At 42.3% G+C, this 24,346-nt stretch overlaps 1 protein-coding gene across 1 annotated transcript in view; it reads right to left on the bottom strand.

Annotated features, from left to right (window-relative positions):
* LOC139725378 (calcium-activated chloride channel regulator 1-like) overlaps positions 1-8,859 on the bottom strand; it is a 37,503-nt gene extending 28,644 nt beyond the window's left edge. Inside the window, exons 1-5 of the mRNA XM_071636462.1 lie at positions 8,765-8,859; positions 6,520-6,763; positions 5,832-5,973; positions 2,552-2,691; positions 1,363-1,464 (exon numbers count right to left, since the gene is read on the bottom strand). Of these exons, the coding sequence (XP_071492563.1) occupies positions 1,363-1,464; positions 2,552-2,691; positions 5,832-5,973; positions 6,520-6,763; positions 8,765-8,859 (723 nt within the window). The remainder of the gene's footprint in view (positions 1-1,362; positions 1,465-2,551; positions 2,692-5,831; positions 5,974-6,519; positions 6,764-8,764) is intronic.
* Positions 8,860-24,346: the final 15,487 nt, after the last annotated feature.

Raw genomic sequence — 24,346 nt, 5'->3', positions numbered from 1 at the left:
TGATAAGCTAACTTTGAGGATAAGCTATATGGGCCGCCAAGTGTCGCACAGTCGGTTTCATCACGAAATCAGTCATATCGTCGACAAAATGACTGATTTTGTAATGAAATCGACCGTGCGACACTTGGCGCCCCATAGAGCTAATCCTTGAGATCACCGTCTAAACTTAACTATAATCACTTAAGACTTGTAATCAATATTCCATGGTCAATGAAAATAAAAGCTTTGAACAGATCAAGAAAAACGCCATGAAATACATGCATGTTATTTCGTAGGTACTTTCTCCGAAAAACTTCGTTGGTTGGAATGTACAGATATGGCATATACACGTACATATCTTTACTTGTGTCTATGAAGAAGACAGTATTATTATCATGAAAATCAAATTTGAAATAGCTGAGATATTTTAGTACAAAACAAAACAAAACAAAATGATCCCAATAAATGTTGGGTCCCACCTTTTATTACGCCCACGTTATCTTATTTTGTCTTTGGATATCTCAGTCATTTCAAAACCAATTGTCATCAAATAAAGTTCTACCAATCTTAGAATTGTATGCTCTTTGATAATTCATAAAAGTGGTTTCTAATCATCTCGCAGAAAGTTCAAACCTTAATACTCATCTCAACCAAAACTATACGATCCCTTTAACAAGTATTGGCCGGCGCCCTGGATGATGTGCTTTGCTTGATACTGGGAATCTCTGTAAGAGCTTTCTCTCAAGTCTTTGGTGCTACTCCAACCTCTTCCGTAGCAAAGTCGACAAAGAATGTCATCAATGCATTCCATCGCAGTTACCTTGATACAATGAATCCGCAGCCACACCATTCCTTCCTCATGTATAACCATCATAGCAGCGTTGAGCTACATCAGATGTAGCCCTGTGGTAGCAGAATGTCCTCGTTCCCATTCAGCTTAGTAGAACTACTACACTTCCATTCGATGCTTGCATGTTGAGTTGATGTTGAGTAAAATATTCCCTTATCGAAGTGAAAACTTTTATAATTGAAACGAGAAACTCCACAGACAATCAACTTTGAGCGAATGTGTTTTCTGTCACTGGTGTAAATATCAGGGTGTCACGATCCTGTTCATGCCCAGAAAAGGCAGGGTTACATAAATTTTTATTGGACAACGTTGGCATAGGGAGAATTTTATTCCGTATTGGAAGCTAAACCTTACATGAAATCAAATTAAGTTTGTTTCTTTATTTTTTTCTTTTGCCTACAGGACACGTGTTTGAGAACAGGAGATGATAGAATCAAATAATTAGACATATTTAATATTCTAGGAAGTATAATTCGTTTCACATGTAAAAGATAATTACATTTTTTTAAAATATGCGATGGAATATTGCTTACCTCCCAAACGCTTTTTTCCATGCACAGCCTATTTTGCCGATTTGGTGCAAACACGTTGTGCTGGAACTCCTCGACGCCACTGCTGTCACAGAAGTGAACATTCTGCTCAGAGGGTATTTCAACATAGTAACAACAGAGAGGAAATAGCAGTAGTAAGGATAAAAACAGTGATATAGTATCATCAACTGATGAAGTAGTGTGTATAACAATTTAGCTGAATTGCTTTACCTTTTATTCCACGATTTAAGTACATCTCCTCCGTAACCAAGTTTACAAACTTTCTATTGGTAATGCTTCATTCAGGAACATTGAACAAATGATCATAACACTAATCAAATCTGTTAAAACCTTTTGTAAACATCATTCGAAGCTTCCAGTTTGAATAAGCAGACGCCGTAATAGCAAGCCAACAGCAGCAACAATAAAATACCGCCCCTTCAGAAAAAAAAAAAAACACACACACACATTCACACAAACAAACAAATCTTTCTGCATTACACAAAGTATGGTCGGGACCAACACAAATGCGAAATGTTAAAATTATTGAGATATTCTATATGTCATCAAGCAACATTCTAACGGCAAAATGTTCGTAATATAGACCTTTCAATAGCTTTGTTGCCCTTTGAAAATTTCGATATGAAGTTGGAGAGAACTTGGATAACAATAACGGTAATAATACAACAGTAATAATAATGATGATGATGGTAATAATAATGATATTACTACTTCTACTACTAACCATTATAATAATCAAATAGGATTCTACAGTAAGGTAAGGAAAGACTATTTTCTTGCGTTTAAATGTTATAAACAAAACAGTTCCCCAATAAATCAAGTTCACCGAAGCAAACAATGGATGATAAGACAACAACACTTAAATATCACCAGAAGCGGAATTTATCAAAATTTCGTTTCATAGACCCGCAAAAAAAAATGACTTGTAAATTTTGAAAACGTACCATCTTTTATGTGTGCTCACTCGTGCATTACCTAATAAATCGTGCTCACATTCACACAGAGATTAGCCAGTAAATGCAGGAAACACACCTGTGAAGTTATCACTCAAAACGTCTTCTTTGAAAACTTACACAATTTAGGTTTTTGAGGGGATGTTTTTCTTATTTCATACTGTGTAAGCAAAATATTTAAGATGAAGATAATACGAGTCGAAAATTACGTTACTTACCCTTGGTAGATATGCTTTATACATGAGAGAACCGTGATCTGTGGTAGCTGTGTCTTCGTCAAACCTGCAACGGGATGGATCGGGTAACCCATCGGATCCCTCGAAGTTGCAGTCCCGGCCATCGAAAGTAATAATACGTCCTGTATTAGAGAAAAAATCACTTATCATTAATACCCATAAGACGGTTTTATATTTCCGCCATAATGAAGTTGTACTTGTCGCAACTATTTCCTATAGCACTGCATGATATGTTCTTACAGTGACTCTTGATTGCTGACAAGCATATATGCACACATAAACTAATTCATTCTTGCTGAATGATAATGCCTTGATTGTTGCTACTTTGAGTTCAAATTTACTAATCACACTACCAATAACCAGGAAGAAAATAGAAGTCATCAAGTTCACATTCATGTCAACGACAATGTAAAATTGGTCTTGTTGATGTTTCCCAACACCACACTAACACAAAAGATGCGGCTGGATTAGTACTTTGTCTGACAGCAATAACGTATTTCTCGGAACAAAACGTCTAAATCTAAACAAAATGTACTTCCGAAGGAATTCTTTCTTCACAGGTTTGATATGTTCCATACATGTAATATGACTATCAATCATCCTTCCGACAAAAGATGTCTTATCCATCCCATGTAATTTATACATCCTGATTTCTCAAGAGTATCTCCCATATGGAGAAAACCGTATCTGTCGTTTTTTTTAACTACACCATTAAATTAATTCATTTTTGATAGTATTCTCCTTGTTTATTTCATTTCTATCAATAGTGGTATGATCAGTTTGAAAAGTATACATAACATGTTCGAATCTTCAGAAAATGATTTGAAATTTGGAAAAAAGAATTTTATTAAACCATTTCTCAATGGAAAATACATGAAATACAATAAAACACAATGGTACATAATGTCAAGCTTCGATATACAAGAAAGAAATATGCATACTAACATAGAACATGGAGGTTGATTAAGTTTTGAACAAAGTAAAAGAATGCTATAGAGAAGTACGATGGAACCTACTTAAAAGTAAGCTTGTTCAGCGTAGGTCCAATGCAAAAGACGTACGCAGACGTACGTCTTTGTCAAAAACGGACGTTTCTATAACATATATAACGTTATAGTTCATACTTTTACCGCAAAGTACAGTTTGTTTTTGTTTTTTGGAAAACGTTTTAAAAATGTCAATGGACGTTACAAATTGTTTTCATTATATCTGCTACGTCTTCGGTATTTATGAACTTTCAAAAGAAAAAAGGGATTATTAGGTCTGCAACGTCTTTGCCTTTCATGAACATAAAAAAAAAAAAAACGTTTTTATTAGGTCCGCTACTTCTTCGTCACTGGTTCGATCTATATCAGGGAAAAAATATAGAATTTGAAAACTAGTGGAAATACATAAAGGACACTGAAATTTGAAGTATCTATGCTATGTTCAAACTTTGTAATTGTAAAATTGTACTTACGTTATGTTCAGCTATTCACAATTTCAAATTATGTTACGAAGAGGTGTTTTCATATTTTAGTACACCTGACTATGTGTGATTTCAGTAACCGTGTGTTAATTCATTACAACACTTTTGCCGGTATAAAAAAAAGAATGTGATACAGATACATCATCTGGGAATAGGATTAGGATTAGGGTACATTAATCCCAGATTGTGCCTATATTTTCTCTCAACTATACTTTTTCTATTTCCTTTCTAATGCCTGATAAAATACACATTGATATTCTTAAAACGTTTTTCTTTTTTTACGTTCAAGACGGTTTATCAAGGTAATCTGGACATCCACAGAACGTCCACATAACGTCTTGAACATTCTTAAAGGTCTTCTGACGTTTATAACGTTCAAAAGGCTTTCAGCAGGTCTTTAAAAACTTTCGAAGGCTTTTTTTTTCAATTTTTTTTTACGATAAAAAAAAGATGTTTTTAACGTCCACTTGAAACGCTTTATAAACGTCGATAACCTTCCACAAAGAGACGTTCTGACAACGTTTTGACAAAACGTCAAATAACGAAGTTGAAATGTTTCAAGAACGTTCAGACAACGTCTGATTGTTAGCTGGGTTAATACCAAAGTAAGTTAAAAAAATGGTAATTGTACTCGGAGTAAAAAAAAAATCTTTTCAAATACAATCAATGGACATGCAAAGAAGATGCAACCCCAGAACAAGATGAGGTGAATCAGATGAGAAGAACGTTTGACAGACCTGGGACCCCTCATAAAAAGTATAAGGAGAACAAGCCAGAAAAAAAAAAAACAGAAACCTGCAAGCAGATGGATTCAATATTCGTCCCCCAAATTTTGCGACAAAGATCTTAACATTAACAACAACTACTACAACAACAACAATCAAAGGAGAATAATAATTGATAACCACATGCTGCACACAAATTAGCGGTTGGTATGATAACAGTATCAGTAGTTGTAGCAACAGAAGTGTAATAATGTGATAGCGTCCTGAACTATTCATTAAGGCTCCTGTCCAAAATACAGGGGAAGTGTTGGAAAATGAAAGACATACACCAACAGTTCATACGTATAATCCACTAGCCAGCTGCGTGCGGCGAGAAAAAGAAAGAAGGAGAAATAATGACAGCATAATGCTGCGCCCCGAATTCTTCAAGTGGAAGGGAAACACTGATGAGCTGGAATAAGGAAGTGCAAGCAACTTTACATGACGGTATGCTAAATCCTGTTCGCATGGCAACAACCGAGCAGTGCAGCAGAACATATGTAGTAATATAGGCCTAAGCATAATAGAAAATAATGTAAATGCACTTGTGTATAGTGTAAATATGCCGGAAATGCTGTCTGATTTTACACTTAAACAATGGTAATGATAAACAACTTGTAACTTTTTCTGGGGAGATTTTTCAAGTATATTTCGGCCTGTATATAGTACATGATTGTTGGTTTGGGGTTTTTTTTTTTTAGCGAAAACTGCTCGAATGCGTGGAAGGTAATAGACAGGAAGATAATTCAAGGAAAATTTATTCATAAAGATACCGGTGTATTAATCAAAAAAGTCTGTCATTTTGAAAATTTTTGAAGTTTTTTTTTTTCGGAAAAAGATAATGTGGAAAATAGTAAATTATCCCCATAATTATTGTACAAAATCATAGAGTAGCCCCAATTAAGAACAGACCCTTTGCAGAATATCACCCCAATATATTTTTTTACAACAGTCCTGTGGGACATTAGTTTCTTGCAATTTCGCAATGTCGACAAAATCACACAAGTATCCTCCATATATTGTACCCCACCTGATATGCCTATGGCACACCTCGTAGCTTCCACTTTATCAGTATCAGGATTAGTGTAGAATTCGTGATCGTTGCTGTCGTCGGCATATGCGTGCTCGTCAAATACGCCATATCGCAGGTGAGCCCATTCGTGTACTATGACCTCCAAAATAAAAAAGATGAACGTATATTTTCAACACATAGATAGTGATGTGATCAAAATCCTGAACTTGGATAATCAATTTGACATCCCTTATGTTGACAAGAGAAACGAAAGGGACCAAACAAAATAGATGAGATCAGTCATATTGCCCCGAAATGAAGAGAGCCACAACTATTAAGAAATTTAAACAGCTACAAGAGTATAAGTAGATTGAAAACATAATTATGGTAAAGCGCTCTCATTTATTGCACTTTGTAAAATAAAAAGTAAACTGTATGAACTTTGATTATGATTGTTGTATCATATAAATCAAAGATGAGGGTTTTGATGATGAGAACTGAAGGTGTAAAGGATCACTTATTATAACTGAAAAAAAAATGTGACTGAAATGATTGTCCTGTACTTGCATATAATTTGCAATACAATAAAATTTGTTGAATGAATGCTTTGCACTATGTATAAAGCCAAAATTAAATGAAAGGAAATAAAGCATACGATTATATCAAATCAAATTGAATTATATATCATAGTCGTATATTCATGTACCTGTCCAGGAGATCCATATATGTCAATGAAATCTGGATTTGTTAGGTAAGATGGTGACAGGCGCATGTACATGCCTGGTTCCCCGCACTGACCAGGTTGCTCCGTCTCTGGCTGATCGCTGCCATCGCTATTAATTCTGACATCACTGGCGTCGTAGGTTTCCCACGTGACCTGTTGGTATTCGGCTGAATCCGCCCAATCAGCAGGAACTAGGATCCGAATTGTCTTGAAATAAGCAAGTCGCCTGTTTCAAAAGAGGTCAGTGAGCTTATTTATTGTGACGAATTTTACAGACGTATAAAAATATCGACCAACTTGATGATGAATTTATTGGTGAAAGAAACAGGCCACACCCTCAAGTTGAACTTGGCTATTGTGAAACAATGGGTGCGTATCATTTTGTGATCAATTGCGATTAGAATATAGAGTGAGAAGGAAATAAATGGTTCAGCATAATGTGCGTATATGTGCGCGGGTATACATTTGTGTGTGTTTGTGTGTGTGTCTCTCTCTCTATTTACTCCACGTGTGTGCGTGCGCATGCGTGCGTACAGAGGGTCGGCACATTGATTCATTTACACTTGAGAGTGAGAAATTAATGCCTATTGGAGGTTTGGAATTATTGTTTTGGTTATACAATGTACTTATAATTCGAGGCCGTGAAAGGAGAAAATATATATATAATATACATATATCTACAGGTTTGCAATTTGTTATCAACGGATCACAAAGACAGGTGTATTTAGCCCTCTGCGTGCAACTATATTACTCAGTCAATAATTGCCTTATATTAGATCTCCATAACGGTCCTCTACTATACCATGACCTCCAAATTGGTACACACTTCCACACCTGTATGACAAGTGGACGCGGAGTAAGTTCTATCGCGTGGGATTTGAAGTTCGAATTTAAAGTTTTGAAGGTTCTGAGCATTTTAATGTTTAAACTGTACCAAAAAAAAAAATTGATTATGAATATCCCCATACTTGCATGTATACCGTACATGAGCAGAACATGATAAGACACAGTTTAACAACCCCGGTCCCCATTCAAAAACAAAATAATGTGAAGGGTCATGGACACTAACAGACTACAGAGATTAGAGTGGAGGGAAGTACAGGCGAACTCTGCAAATTCATTGAATCTGTATAAGGGTGTGCTCGCTTTGAGTATTTTCACAATGAGGCAGATAGAGTTCTTTTGAATACAAAACAAGAGAAAAATTCCATCTGATTTGTTAAAAAAATCAGATAAATTGCGTGAATGCTTTGCAAGGCTTCGCATCTCCGGCATGTTATTCTTTGGTAATAGCCTTTTTTTTATCAGTTGCAAAAAGTCTTAGATGTTCCCTATATATAGGGTGGATGCATATCTTACAAAGGTACATTATGCATCAAAATTTTAGGACTGCAAGACTACATGTCACATCAGGCAAAGAAAGATTCTTCATGAACCCTCTGAGTGTCAAATTAATTACCAGCCGATAGGTTTGTGTGTGAAATTTGTGCGCACTTTACTTAGTGGCACAGAAAAGATGAAATGTTGATGCATTTTTACTTAACACAGCATTGTTGACTAATGATAAGGTCGTTTATCGTGTGTGTATATCGCTTAAGAGTCCCCCCTCCCAACAAATAACAAACAAAACACAACAAACAACAACAACAACAACAACAACTGTATCGTGTTTTCATGGTGATACATCGAAAAGGAGTCCATGTCACAGGGTAAAAACCGATCGAAAGATACGAAGAGAACTGAAAGAGAGGATATCACACGGAACATAACAGAAATTTCTGTATTTGTATGCTTATGATAAACTATTATCCTTGTGTTTGTGCTAATCAAGGTCGCATCAGTGTTATGTATAGGACTGTGACGGTTTTTGAAATAAGAATAATGCTGCATACGATTATGTTGTACGTGTACCACTATTCACCTATATTCGCCACACGAACCCTGTTTGACCCCTTCGATGTGATTGTTAAATGCTGACACCATCATGTTTCGAACTGCTATGCTGACACCATCATGTTTCAAACTGTTACAGTTTCATCTAATAATGCATCCCTGATCTGATTCTCCATCCATAGAACTAGTTCGGCCCGATACCAAATAGCTGGTCCAGTTGCATACTCACTACATCGGTCCGCCTTGATTCTAAAATTGCCCTCCTTTGATCAAGCTTGAATGTAGACCAGACCGACTTGATCTCAGAAAGATATAGGTCATGACCCAGTTTTACATCCACGCGCCTCTGCCTTCTTTGAGAAACTGGATGACCCAGTTACACATCGTTCGCATGGTAACTGGATCGCCCAGCTTTATGGCACGCGACATCCCAGATCGTATATAAACGTCTGTTTTGGCAATTACAAAGAGAGAAGAGAAGAGAAAAGAATTCCCTTTACGCCCTGCTTTTACGAGACTGGACTAGGAGTTAGTAGTTCGAGACCGCATGATGTGTTAGCCCTTTTTAATGTCTCGCCGTTACATGTGTGATGTTGTATTGACGCTCGTCTTATCAGTACGTGATGTCTTCTTTGAATAAAATACGAATAAAGTGAACACAATACTTCTCTTGTTATTAATTCAACTCTCCTCTACGACGAATTGTATGGGATATGCGTGTGCGTGAAATCACAATTTGAACCCTCGCCATCCATGACATGCATCCACAACTATAATCACGAACGCACCCAGAAAACACGTCGCAATGGTGTCAGGAGTGGGATTAGCGATCTTTAACACGTGCCTCAATTGTGCTATTTGATGGATTGACTGACGAGCAATAATATAGTTATTAATTGAATGGACTGCTCCACCTCTAGATTGATTTAGCGAATATTTGTTGACATTGATTTCCGCGAACTCATACCATTTCTGAAGAAGCAGATTGCGACCATAACAATCTGAATTTCGATTTCATTTATTTCTTCTACGGAGAACTATTTAGTCGATTAATCTACAATGTCTACCAGACCTAAGAAGAAAGCAGAGCTCCAGCGTGAGCTCAGACATTTGCAAGACGAATTGGATGCCGCAAGACGGGAGCTGCACGAACTAAAAGACACTATTCGCCATGACTGCGATGACGAGGAGGTGGTGGTCGCACCACAACACGACTACCCAGGAAAGATGGACGTACAGCTGCCACAACAAGATTCATTCGACGGATCGAGGCCGTGGAGCAGTTTTGTGGCCTCGTTTACTAATTTAGCTGCCGCCTGTGGTTGGGATGACCACGAAAAACGATTTAGACTGTTGGCGTGTCTGCGAGGCGACGCAGCAGACTACGCCTACCAGCAGCTACCCGACGACGTTGTCAATGACTATGGGAGGTTGACAAACGCATTGGCAGACCAATTTGCGGCGAGAAGGACCCCGGCAACGTTCATCGCGCAGCTCGAGTCGCGACGGTTGGCACCACGGGAGTCGCTCGTCGATTTCTCAGCCGACATAAAGAAACTGACCACGTTTGGATACCCAACCGCCGACGTCGCGACAATAGAGAGCATCGCGACCAGGCACTTCTTACGCGGCCTGGGGGATAACCAAATGACTTTGACAATTGGTATGCAGGAGCCGCAAACGCTACAAGAGGCACGAGATATTACCGAGAGGTACCTCAGCCTCAGGGAGGAAACGGCCAGGAGGCCTATTCGTTCGATCTCCACTTCGAATTCGGCATCAGATGTGGTCACCGAAGATCGCTTTCTTTCGTTTGAAAAGCGGGTGATGGAAACGATTGAGAGGAGGTTGAATGCACTCACGGAAAAGGGAGGCTCAGGCCGTGATCGCAGCAATCGGGATCGTTACAGTAGCAGTGGACGTTGCTATGAATGTAACAAAGAGGGACACTTCGCGAGGCAATGCCCGATTAGATACCAGCGGTTTCAAAGACAGGCGCAACAATCGCGGTCGGAATATCAACAGTGGCTGCCTCCTAATAGGCCTACCTCATTTCAACAGTGGCAGCAACCCCAGCAACAACAATCTTGGCAACAGCACTGGCAACCACCTCAACAACAACAACAGTGGCACCCACAGCCGCCACCACTACCTCAGCCGTCAGAACAACGGGACATGCCACCATCGAACGCTCAGGATCAACCGACATTGAATCGTGCTTCTCAATCGGGAAACTAAGCGGGGCCGAAACCGTCGACCAGGGACCGGCCCTCCCGTATCCACCAATTGAAATTATTAGGATAAGCGAACGCTCAGGAGTGTCTGCTAGCATTAATTCAATTTTAAATGGTGCAAATACACGATTACTGGTCGATTCAGGAGCCGCCGCCACTGTAATTTCCCCAAAATTACTTGCTGCCATGCCTGAAGAAACTCGCCCGAAGTTGCGACAATTGACAGAAAATGTACAACTCCAGGCAGCAGACAGCGGACTGCTCACTGTGTATGGGGAAGTTGACATTGATATTAGTTTAGAATCTGATGTTTTTCCATGGTATGCATATGTCGCCGATATCCCTGACGATGGATTGATAGGCTTTGATTTTCTCCATCACTATGACTGTGTTCTCGAAGCTCGGCGAGGACTTCGCATTGGCCAACGACTGTATGAAACTGTAATATATCAAATGTAGGAGTGTTGTTGCTACAAACCCGAGCTTCAACCACTACAGACATGAGGGAAAACTCCTTCATTGTTATTCCCAGAATCTTGTCCAACCCGACTGGTCATCACATCCTGTGGTCAGTCCACACACCCTACCTCCCTAGGAGCCTAACCTCTCCCATAAACATTTCTGGATAACCTGTCTCCCCATTGTCTATCAGTGCTAAGTTTCTCCCCCATCATCCCCATCATGTAATATGTGAGTCATTGGTGTCAGTGACCCATGGATTGACAGTGGTCACTATTAACCTACACCTTTGTTTTATTATAATCTGAACCCTCTATTTTTGAATATATGAGTATTATTTAAATTAAGCCCCTCCTTTGAGTATAGATGTACTATAAAAGTGACCATGTGCTTTTGGTCAAGAGTTCTCTCTTTCACCCTCTTCGGGTAGAGTCACATAAAGCGTTGGTCTCCCTTGCCATCCCTCTTTAGGGGCGATATATGGCCGCTTGATGGGGAGTACCTGTTAATATATATCTGTGCTGAGCGTTATATCCCACTGTGATTAAATAAAGAGCCCGTATACTTTGTAATAAGAACTGGTCTCTTGGTCTCTTCTGTGTGCTGTCGTCGAGTGTCGAGAAACTTTACCAATGTAACACCGCCTATCGTACGCCATCGAAGAATAACAACATACACTACAAAACAAAGGTGTTACATTCTGGTGGCAGCGGTGGGATTATCAGATCCATCTGTATTATATCGCTCTGGACGTTCCTGCTTTGGACTGTTTTATATCATTTGTTTCCTTCGACTGGATCATCTCGAGACAGCGACCTATCTCTTCTGTGGAACTGAATTCGAGCCTTTGTGCAGTATAGGGCTCCTGCTGACACAATTTATATATTTTTTTACACTGTGAGATTGCAGTTTCACACAGTGAACAGCTGTGAACTATCACTTCTGCAGAGTTAACTATTATATTTATCATCACTTTCCTGGATTTTGGAGCAGTGGATTGATATCCGTTTTATACTTCAAGCGACGTGATATTGTGCTCCTTAGCGGATTGTATCCTGTCGTCATTGTGGCATCATCATCTATATGCTGGAGTGTTCTGTATTTTAATGTAAGCTGTTCGCCACTGCTGGAGAACCAACCTTTATTACCTTGGATGAGCTGTTCTTCTTCATCCTGGATCTTTTTTCATCGCTGACTTGTGCTGTGTTAACGTAAGTCTACCTATGCTGTACCTGGCTGTGCCTCCTGTTCAGTCGTCATCAACCAGTGACGTCATACATGGACTGTACAGAGCTACCGGTCATCTACGAGGGATCTGGATGAGTTCTTCTTATTCATATTAGTTTTTCCTTTTTCACTGAACATTAATTACTAAATTTGGACAGACTCTTATTACAAATAGCCTTTTCTTTTGTCCTAATCCTGTCCTCATTTTATGAGATTTGTTTTTGATATTCTGAGTGTTGGTACATAGCTTGATTACACTCTGTTGTTTTAACAATTTTTTTTTGCTTTCATTTTATGCGCATGTTGATATACATATTTAATTGTAATTGTGTGACGTGTGTTTGTTTGTTGATGACATTACTTGTTTTTCTTACATTGAATACGGTTCATGATATATTGCTAGTTTTGTATGTCAGTTTATGCTTGATTGAGCATAAGTTTGTTTGCTGATTTTTTCCTTTTTATGCTTGCATAGGGTGATTTATTAACATCTTCACATTTTTGTTCTCTATATCTTTCTTTTTCTTCACTCTTCTCTCTCTCTCTCTCTCTCTCCTGTGTAATAAGTTAAGTAGGTTTACATAGTACTCGATATTTCTTTCTCATTCTTGACTTGGTTAAACATTTTAACTTCTAACAATGGCTACTGAACAACCCACTCCTACCACATCTACGTCTCCTTCCACCTCCCAACCCCTCATCCGCATTGATCTCCCTCCTCCTTTCAGCGGCGATGGGAGAGAAGATTTCTCCCTGTGGTGTAGGAGATTAGAAGTAGCAGCAGAAGCATGGCCAGGCAGTAGTCAGATTGATCTGGCCAAAGTCCTCCCCTCCCGCTTGGAAGGCTCTGCCTTCACTGTCTGGGATTCCTTGCCAGCTACTGACAAGTGTAATTTTCCAAAATGCAAGACACATTTGTCCAAAGTGTTCTCTAAAACGACAGAAATTTCAACATTCCAGCGAATGTTGAACGCCCGACCCCGCGCCCAAAATGAACCCCTTGAGGTTTATGTTGCAGACCTCACCAGATTAACATCCCTTGCTTTCCCTAATTTTGACGAAAAAGCGAGGGACGACGAAGTTTTCCGTCGATTTTTGGCAGGATTGGATGCGGAGTTGCAGCGAAAATGCCATGAGCATGGCGCTGCAACTCTCGACGATGCACTCCGCATCGCTCATCAGATCCAAAGAGCGGATGAGGCACTTCGTCTCCCCTTTCCCCATAACCGCCCCCAATCCCAAGTTGTTGCTGCTGTTGCTGCCCCCTCTGCAGATGTTTTGAACACAGTAGTTGAGTCGCTTGCTCAACTTCAGGTTCAAGTAGGTGATTTGGCAAAAACTGTCAACAGTCGTTCGCACCACAACCACCCTCCCAATACAGCCGCTAGACATCGTTCCCCCTCCCCATACTCTCGCTCATTGTCACGTGCACACTCCTCCCATTCATCTACATCTCGCAGGCAGGATACATCATATCGTTCCCCTTCCCCATATTCCCGCTCATTGGCACACTCACATCCTCACCACTCGTCTACATCTCGTCGGGAGGATACATCATATCGTTCCCCTTCCCCGTACTCCCGTTCTAACTCACCAATTCGATATCTCCCTTCATCCTCCTATTGTCACAATTCACGTCCTCGCTCCCCATCCCCATATCATCCTAACAATTCATGGCAGTATTCCCGTCGGGAATATCGTTCTCCTGATCGGTCTTCCAGTTATGGTGGACCTGACGTGCGAATTTCACGCCGAGATTACATGCGAGACAGGACTGATAGTCCCGCTCGCTCCCCTCCATCTCACTCCCCGTATCGTTCCCATGACTACCGCACCCCCACTCCCTCTCGCCATGTTTCATTTGCAGACAATCAAAATGGCGGCCCCCATGGATCTCAACATGCCTTTTCTCAGCCGGGAAACAGGTATTAGCTGGTACTGCGGGTCGACTACCAGCATCCATCTCTCCTGATAGACCCACTGATTCCTTTCGCTCCGATTGCCTTCCTCGTATCTTGGTCAGAATTGACAACATGCAAATTCCTGCCCTTATAGATACTGGTGCATCTGTCTCTCTTGTTAGTGATAAACTGCGTTCAGCCATTCCTAGTTTGCGTACACGCCCTGTCCACTCATTACCTGTTAAGGTTAATTCTGTATCTGGTGACCCCCTTGACACATTGGGTGCAATTGATGTGAATTTTCCCCCAACCTCTCATTGTTTCACATTTCCATTTCAGGTGGCCCGTGACATTGATCCCCCTTTTATCATTGGCTGGGATTTCTTGCTTCACTATCATGCACAGCTTGACCTCACTTCAGGTGTCCTCATCATTGGCAATGCTACTATTCCTTTCATGCATCCTCATGAGTTCACACCACTGGTGTGTAATGCTGTTGTTAAGGAGCAAATTGTAGTGCCTGCATGGAGTGAAATGACAATACCACTCTCTCTCGCTAATGAACCATTTTCTTTCCTCCCTGTCAGCTATGATGGCGTTCTCGAACCATCTACAGATACTCCCACTGTCGTAGCATGTACGTTAGCTTCTGTGCATGAAGGTACAATCCCAGTGCGGATTAGCAATCCAACCACAGGTGATGTTACGTTGTACTCTGGTATGATTTTGGGTGAATTTCATTCTGTCATAGGCCGACAAGGTGAAGGCTACTGTGCTGTTGCTGCCCCCTCCCCCTCTTCCCCTACCACTCCTCCCCCTTCAGACACCTTGTCTTTTGATCTGTCATCGACTTCTCTGTCACCATCTCAACAGGCTAAAGTTCAGGATTTGCTAACTGAGTATGCTGATATTTTCAGTCGCACTGCTGATGATTATGGTCGTACAGACCTGGTCCAACATGAAATCCCCACACCCGACACAAACCCAATTCGCCAACGTGCATATCGGGCTTCTCCCCAAATCAGGCAGGAAATAAAAGAGCAATGCGATCGCCTGTTGGAAGCAGATGTCATTGAACCTAGTTCAAGCCCCTGGAGTTCACCGATTGTTATGGTAAAGAAGAAAACCGGTGGCTATCGGTTTTGTGTTGATTATCGTAAACTCAATAAGGTGACACGCCCAGATTCCCATCCCCTTCCCCGCATCGATGACACAATTGATGCGCTTGCTGGCAACTGCTATTTTAGCACTATGGATCTCTCTAGTGGATATTGGCAGGTAGGAATGCATCCCAACGACAGTCCCAAGACTGCTTTTACTACTGGTACGGATTTGTTTCAGTTCAAAGTCATGCCCATGGGATTACGTAATGCTCCCTCTACCTTTCAGCGACTAATGCAGCTTGTTCTACGTGGACTGCACCTTGATTCGGTTCTTGTGTACCTTGACGACGTAATTGTTTTTGGCAAAACGTTTGATGAAAAGTTGCAGCGCTTGCGCGAAGTGTTCGCCCGTCTCCGATCAGCAGGTCTGAAACTGCGCCCAGAAAAGTGTAACTTTTTCCAACAAAAGGTTACATTCCTCGGTCATGTCATCTCACCAGATGGTGTCTTACCTGATCCGTCCAATATCGAGAAGGTAAGAGACTGGCCGACCCCTCGCACTGTGACAGATGTTCGTGCGTTTCTCGGTCTGAGCAGCTACTACCGCCGATTTGTGCAAAATTTTGCAAAAATCGCCCGACCCCTGAACCATCTCACTAATAAAGGTGTGCCCTTTGTTTGGTCTGATGAGTGTGAGAATGCATTTAACACATTGCGTAATATCCTCATATCACCCCCTCTCATGGCTTTCCCTACTTTCTCTCAACCTTTCACTCTGCATACTGATGCATCAAATTCTGCTGTAGGTGCTGTTCTGACACAATTCACTGATGGTAAGGAGCGAGTTATCGCCTATGCGAGCCGAGCGCTTAGCAAAGCTGAACGAAATTGGTCTACGTATGATAGAGAGCTTTGGGCCATTGTCTGGGCAGTGCGTCATTTCAGGCATTATCTTTCAGATAATCAGTTCATTATCGTCACAGATCATAAGCCTCTTGTCAGCCTCCGCAAATTACCCGTCTCCCTTGATAAGACTGGACGTTGAAGTCGCTGGGCGCTTGAACTTGACCCCCTCGATTGGGTCATTGAACACCGCGATGGAGCCAAGCATGCTAATGCTGATGCCCTCTCCCGAATCCCCACTGAACCACCTAGTGGATCTGTGTGTTCTCTTCATCCGCCACCTCCTCCTCCACATCATCCTCCACCACCTTCACCACCTCCTCCATTTCATCCGCCACCTCCTCCACCACCCCAACCTCCACTTCGTCCGCCACCACCTCCAAAACCTCCTCCACTTCATCCACCGCCCCCTCCACCTCCCCAACCTCATCCTCCACCCCCTCCTACTTCTCCCCTCACTTCTTCAGTATCTGACAGTGATAGTATCCCTCCTTTTTCACCTGTGTCTACCTGTGATACTCATGACCCAGATTTCCATACCCCGGAAGATAGTAATGACCTCTGTTTCTTGTTAGTTAATGAAGGTTTCAGATTACATCAAGCACAACACCAGGACCCCATCATTGGTGAGGTTCGGTCCTGGGTTAGATCTGGAAAATTTCCCCACAAATCATCTATCCCTCGTTATGAGTCTGCTCTTCGCAAATTTCACTCAGAACGTGATCGCCTAGTGCTCCATGATGGCTTGCTTTGTAGATTAAGACGTGCTTCAAATGGTTCCCTCGATCGTCAGGTTGTCATACCGCACTCTCTCGTTCCTAATGTATTGGCTATTTTGCATGGTTCCCCATTTTCTGGACATTTTGGTGCTGCTAAAACTATCCAGAAAGCTGACAAGGTTTGCTATTGGCAGTCTATGCGCCGAGACATTACAGATTTCTGTCTCCGCTGTGCGCCGTGCCAAGCACGTCGCAATCCCGTTCCCGCACTCCGTGCCCCCCTTCAACCCATTACCTCTTCTCGTCCCTCTGAACACATTGCCGCTGACCTGACTGAACTACCCCTCATCTCACGAGATGACAAAGGCATTCAATGCCATCTCATTGACCCATCCTCCCCTTCTTCACAGCCGAAAGTAATACACTATAATCGGCTCAAGCCCTATCTCGACACTTCCCTGCCTCTGTCATCCCCGACAACTCCACCACCTTCCCCCGATGCCCTCCCCCCACCAGTACCCCCACCATCACTCTCTACTAATATATGGCTTGTCCCACCTCCCTCCCCACCTGTCCCACCTGTTGTATCCCCTCCCAGTCACCCCAACTTGCCGCCCCCTCCTCCCTCACCATCCCATGATGCCCATGCACGTAACCATGATCCTCCAAACCGCACTCGAAGCGGCCGGATTGTACACCCTCCTGATTATTATGGTAACCCCATCTCCTCAGATTTCACCTCTTTCTCTCGTTAGGCCTTGGTTAATTTGACTTTCAGACAACCTTTATTAAGGATTGTTGCCATTTTGAAGTTTATCGCGTCATTGGTTTTATGTTCATTTATGTATCTGTTATGTGTTTGACTTCAGAATACAAAGTAAGGAGGTATTGCCTCCTATAATGCCATTCCTTTGTATACATTTTTTTTCATGACCATCAGCCAGTTAAAGCAGGTCATGATTTATGTTTATAGACAAGTGTAGTTCCTACCGATTAATGCCTTAACATTCGTATTTGCTATAATTTCATGTGTGATTATCTTTTAAGCCAACGATTTCTTGCTCATGTCCCACACGAGTGTTATATAGTTTAAGTTTTAATAATTGACTTTCTATTGCTTTGATTTTTCTTATGTTCTGCCTGTTCTCTGACTCCTCAGCTTTTGAATCTCCTCTTCCTATTTCATTTCACATGATGCTTTCAACATATTTCTGCCTGTCCACAGCCTCATGTGGACCAATTACTAAATTTTTTTTTGCACATTTCTGTGAGATCTCTATTTTTCACACACATATTCATATGACCTTATCGCCATACCTAGATTGGCCTATTTCTAATATCTGTTTGAATGTGTTTTTCTTTTAATTATGTTACGCTAACAATATCCTGGTTTCAGGTTTTGCATTCCATAATTCTTAAAAGGCAAGATTATTATATTTTCATTCCATTATTTCCAGTTGGTTTTATTTTTCCTACTCATTCGAGACATGGGCCTAATTATATTTATACCAAGATGTGTTTATTTTATTGACCTTTTTGTTTGCTGAATTTGAGTGATCAATGCAATCACTTTTTCCTTGGTTATTATTCAATTTTGTTGGACTTTTTATTCCTTTTTGTGTGTTACACCCTATTACACATGGAGTTAATTGTTTTGGATCAATGGGTTCAATACTGTAGTTTTTGTATATTGTTCAGATGAAGTTGGTTTTTGTTCAGTGTTTAATTTCACTGTGCACACATTTTTTCCTCATAGTTTGAATCAGTATTTATGCGATTCTTTGATTTTTGCCTAGGTTTTACAACTTTCAGTATTGCAACACGGAAACAGGAAAATGTTTCATGATTTTTCCCATGTGCTCATTGCCTTTTAACTATGATTTCACTTGATGTTTTTGTCGTAATGTTAACACGATGTTGAATTTGATGTTTCTATGTTCTTTTGCTTCCTTCTGCCCCTTTCCACTTTTTCCATTCCTTTAGTTATGCTTTATTATTCTGTTTATTGTATTTCAGTATTTTCTAGTTTTACACAAGTTACATTTTGTGTCCAGTTCCCTCTCTCATTTTCTCACTGGAGAATATTCTCAATTGGGTTTTCTTAGGTCACCTGTCCTACTGTAATAAACCTCCTTGAAACGAGGACGTTTCATTTTGAAAGATGGAAGTAATGTAATATATCAAATGTAGGAGTGTTGTTGCTACAAACCCGAGCTTCAACCACTACAGACATGAGGGAAAACTCCTTCATTGTTATTCCCAGAATCTTGTCCAACCCGACTGGTCATCACATCCTGTGGTCAGTCCACACACCCTACCTCCCTAGGAGCCTAACCTCTCCCATAAACATTTCTGGATAACCTGTCTCCCCATTGTCTATCAGTGCTAAGTTTCTCCCCCATCATCCCCATCATGTAATATGTGAGTCATTGGTGTCAGTGACCCATGGATTGACAGTGGTCACTATTAACCTACACCTTTGTTTTATTATAATCTGAATCCCTCTATTTTTGAATATATGAATATTATTTAAATTAAGCCCCTCCTTTGAGTATAGATGTACTATAAAAGTGACCATGTGCTTTTGGTCAAGAGTTCTCTCTTTCACCCTCTTCGGGTAGAGTCACATAAAGCGTTGGTCTCCCTTGCCATCCCTCTTTAGGGGCGATATATGGCCGCTTGATGGGGAGTACCTGTTAATATATATCTGTGCTGAGCGTTATATCCCACTGTGATTAAATAAAGAGCCCGTATACTTTGTAATAAGAACTGGTCTCTTGGTCTCTTCTGTGTGCTGTCGTCGAGTGTCGAGAAACTTTACCAATGTAACACCGCCTATCGTACGCCATCGAAGAATAACAACATACACTACAAAACAAAGGTGTTACAAAACTGCTGTAAATAGAGAATTTAACATGTGTACTGTGTATGTTAAGTCTGATACCAAAATACCTGCGAACTGCGAATACATCGTTTGTGGAACTGCGGAAAACTTCGAGTTTGATTGTGACAACCCGTTTGGAGTGATTGAGCCTATTCAAGTTGATGCGCTGCCACTCCATGTTGCCCATTCCGTGGTCGATGTCGCCCGTATGCGCGCTGGTAGTGGTATTCCAGTAAGAGTTATATAAACAATGATGATGTACAACTTTTCGCCGGAACGAGGATAGCATTCATTCAGCCCGTCGTTTCTATTGTGGATGTCGCTGAAGACTTTGAAAACAGTGAATCATTACTCACGACTTCGACCCCGATCCGCAGTTTAAGGTCTGGTGACCAAACGAACTTTGACAGCTGGTCGGATGAGCTCAAGGATCTGTACACTCGTAGTTGTAAAGGACTTGACATCGGCGGGCGTCAACGACTTGCTGCGCTGTTGGACAAACATAGGAAATCATTTGCGATGTCGGCCGACGATCACGGTCGCACTTCGATCGTTCGACATGCAATAGATACTGGTGATGCAGCACCCATCAAACAACGACCGCGACGACCACCACGGGCCTTCGAAGGGGAGGAAGAGCAGATTATCGCGGACCAGTTGGAATCAGGAGTTATTCGTGAGTCATCGAGCCCGTGGTCGAGTCCACTGGTGTATGTGAAAAAGAAAGACGGGACTACGAGGCAGTGCGTAGATTACCGGAAACTAAACGAAGTCACAAAGAAAGACGCATACCCGTTACCTCGAATGGAAGACTGTTTAGATTGTCTTGGTGGTTCTCATGTTTTCTCGACACTCGATCTCCAGTCTGGTTTTTGGCAGATCGAGATCGAGGAAGAGGATCGCCAGAAAACAGCATTCAGCACCCGAAACGGACACTACGAATATGTGACAATGTCATTTGGCTTGTGTAACGCGCCAAGTACATTTGAACTAGCAATGGAATTACTCATGAAAGGCCTCCAGTGGAAGACGCTGATATTGTATCTCGATGACATCATTGTCATGGCCCCATCCTTCGACGACCACCTGATTCGACTAGATGAGGTTTTGTCGCGATTATCTGCAGCAGGCCTTAGACTGAAGCCCAGCAAGTGCAGTTTATTTCGCCAAGAGGTTGCTTACCTGGGACATATAGTGAGCAAAAATGGAATCAGACCCGACCCTGACAAAATTCGTCGAATCAAAAGCTGGGCGACGCCGACGTCGATCACGGACGTCAGGTCGTTTCTCGGACTGTGCTCCTATTATCGGCGATTTATTCGCGGATTTTCATCAATAGCGGCCCCTTTGAACAAATTGCTTGAGAAATCGAACAGATTTGAATGGGACGACGATTGTGATCGGGCCTTCAACGATCTCAAGACGACACTCGTCAGTGATAGCGTGATGGCCTACCCCCGGGATAGCGGATTATTCATTCTGGACACAGATGCTTCCGCGACCGGCATTGGTGCTGTTTTGTCCCAAATGCAGTGGGATGAAACGAGCCAAAAGGAAGTCGAGCGGCCTATTGCCTACGCTAGTCGAACTCTTACCCGATCCCAACGACGATATTGTACTACACGGAGAGAATTGCTTGCAGTGGTTTCATTTGTTCGTCATTTTTGCCACTATCTGCTCGGACGCAAATTTCTTATTCGAACAGACCACTCATCATTGCGGTGGATAATGTCGTTTAGAGAGCCCACAGATCAGATGGCGCGCTGGTTAGAGATCCTGTCACAGTTCGACTTCGACATCGAACACCGAGCGGGCAAGAAACACGGAAATGCGGACTCATTATCTCGTATGCCGTGTGACCCTGATTCATGCGACTGTGACGACGGGTCTACTATCTTGTCAGATTTGCCATGTGGAGGCTGCACAACATGTCATCGACGACATCGAGAATGGTCCGACTTCTTTAGTGTTGATGACGTCATCCCGTTGTCATCAAAGAGTGTGAAGACCATTCACACGAATAAACCCGGAAGGGATAATGTAAATCGAACCTACTCTGCCAAAGTTAACTGTTGTGCCGACATGATCTTTTATGCCGGCTCCGTCATCGTTTTTCTTCTTGGACTGTTATCATATAATTTGAATAACTTGCGCATTGGATTGTGTAGTGCTAATGTGTGCCTAATTTTGAGCCTCGCATTTGTGATTAGGGGAACGAGTGATGCATTTTCGTTTTTGAGCAGGGGACATTGGCCTACCCCGGGATTTCTGAGTTTACGTGTGAAGAAATGTGCATCGATATCGCGAGTGAAGGCACGAATAAAGCGCAAGAACGCTGTCGACATCGCAAAGAATGACTCTCTGTCCTGCGTCTCCGAAACAGGCGCCGTCGCTGGAGATTTCTCCGGGCCGCAGGGACAATTTCTATGCAATATCGAACGCAATGAAATGATAACCAAGCAGAAGAACGATCCCGACATCGGAATTATCTACGAGTGGCTGGTCGAGTCAGCAGACAGACCTGATCGAAGCCGGGTTCACGACAAAAGTCCAGCAGTGCGTAATTTGTGGTTACTGTGGAAACAACTACAGATAATTGATGGAGTGCTGTACAAGAGGAATTATACAAACAACAGGCTGACAACGAGTTTACAGCTCGTCGTCCCGGCGAGTCTTCGTGATGAAGTCATGAAGGCCAACCATTCCTCAAAAATGTCTGGCCACTTGGGAATTAAGAAAACTTTGAGCAAAACATCACGAGGTTTCTATTGGTTTAACATGAAGCAGTCAGTGAGATTATATTTGGCTAACTGCGTATCGTGTGGAGCGAGGAAGAAGCCGACGACCAAACCACGAGCTCCACTCGGAGACTACACGCCTGGGTCGCCGATGGATCGCGTCGCAATGGACATATTAGGCCCATTCCCGACCAGTGCGAAAGGGAACCGATACGTACTCGTCATTGGTGATATGTTTACCAAGTGGACAGAGGCCTACGCCATCGCGGACCAGACAGCCCCGACAATCGCGAACGTGATCGTACATGAGTTTATAGCTAGATTTGGAACGCCCTTAGAGATCCACACGGACCAAGGGAGAAACTTCGAATCCGACGTTCGTCGACAAGAAACAGACGAATTGGCGCACTAGCCCTTACAGACCTAATTCGAACGGGATGATCGAACGGTTTAACAAGACGCTTGTCGACATGATTACGGCGTTCGTCGACAAGAAACAGACGAATTGGGACGAAAATATATCCCTCCTTACGTCAGCGTATCGCAGCACCGAGCACGAATCAACCCGATTTTCTCCGAATTTTCTTATGCTCGGTCGCGAGGTCCGAACGCCAATCGAGGTCGCCATGGGGATAGGACAGCCAGATGACGGCAATGGTGGTCATCTCCCTAACGAACACGCAGCTCGATTAGTCTCCGCGATGACCGACGCATCGAAATTGGCTAGGGACCACCTCGGTAAAGCACGGGAACGACAGAAAAACGACTATGATGCCAGGATTTCTATCAATAACTTCAAAGTTGGTGATTTTGTTTATTATGTGGATTCTACACGAAAGAAAGGACTGTCGCCTAAACTTAATCCACATAAATTTGTTGGTCCATGTGTCGTCGTCCGAATTCATAACGACGTTAACTTCGAAATTCGGACAAGTGCCAAATGTAAGGGGAAAACGTTGCATCATGACAGACTTAAACCATACATTTATAACGACATACCACAGTGGGCCATGAATTTGTCGCAAAGAGTGAAAATTTTGGATCCGAACATGCGGCAGACTGGAACTCAGACTAATGTGAAGGACATAATGACCCCAAGAAGATCAACTCGAACCCGCTGCCCCCCTGACCGTTTTGGTCACTCTTGGTAATGCCACAGCCGGAATAAGACAGAAAATCGTTCGCTCTCGCTCTCTCTTTCTCAACGCAATCAGCTGTTTTGTATTTTAACCAGCCCATTCATTTCTGGAATCTTTTATCCCGTCACCGTTTTTGGCACGAATGTGTTGAAGCTTTCTTTTTTTTTAGCCATAATGGATGTGAGCGAATTCATCTCTAAACTAGTCTCCTCCGAGATGCCGCCGACACCACTAGCTCCATCGAGACCGTCTGCGACGCCCTCATCGAACTTAAGAACACCAGCGGCGACCTCCACAACGGCTTTCTCGCCGATTTCGGAAGCAGGCGATGGTGCCACCGGGTACGATTTTAATCCGGACCCCCTTCCTGACCCACCCCCACCGGTTTCAGCTTTTGTACCCACCGCCCCCAATAGACATGTCTCCCAACGGTCCCAGCCAAATCTAAGCCATGTCATGGAAGCCATCGCCGAAATGGAAAGTAAAATAACGCGGCGAATAGAGAGAGTGGCAGCCGATGTCGACGATCTCCGTCGGAACTTCGAGGTCCTAGGCGCCACCGTCCATCGGTGCTCGCTCGAGTCAAGGCTCTGCGCTGAAAAGCTAAAC

Source organism: Diadema antillarum, unplaced genomic scaffold (genome assembly GCF_040938485.1).
Source record: "Diadema antillarum isolate AM-2024a unplaced genomic scaffold, OU_Dant_1.0 seq00000035_RagTag, whole genome shotgun sequence".
In the NCBI taxonomy this organism is placed as follows: Eukaryota; Metazoa; Echinodermata; class Echinoidea; order Diadematoida; family Diadematidae; genus Diadema; species Diadema antillarum.
Note: the sequence above shows the minus strand (reverse complement) of the source record. Positions and strands in the feature narration are given on the sequence as shown.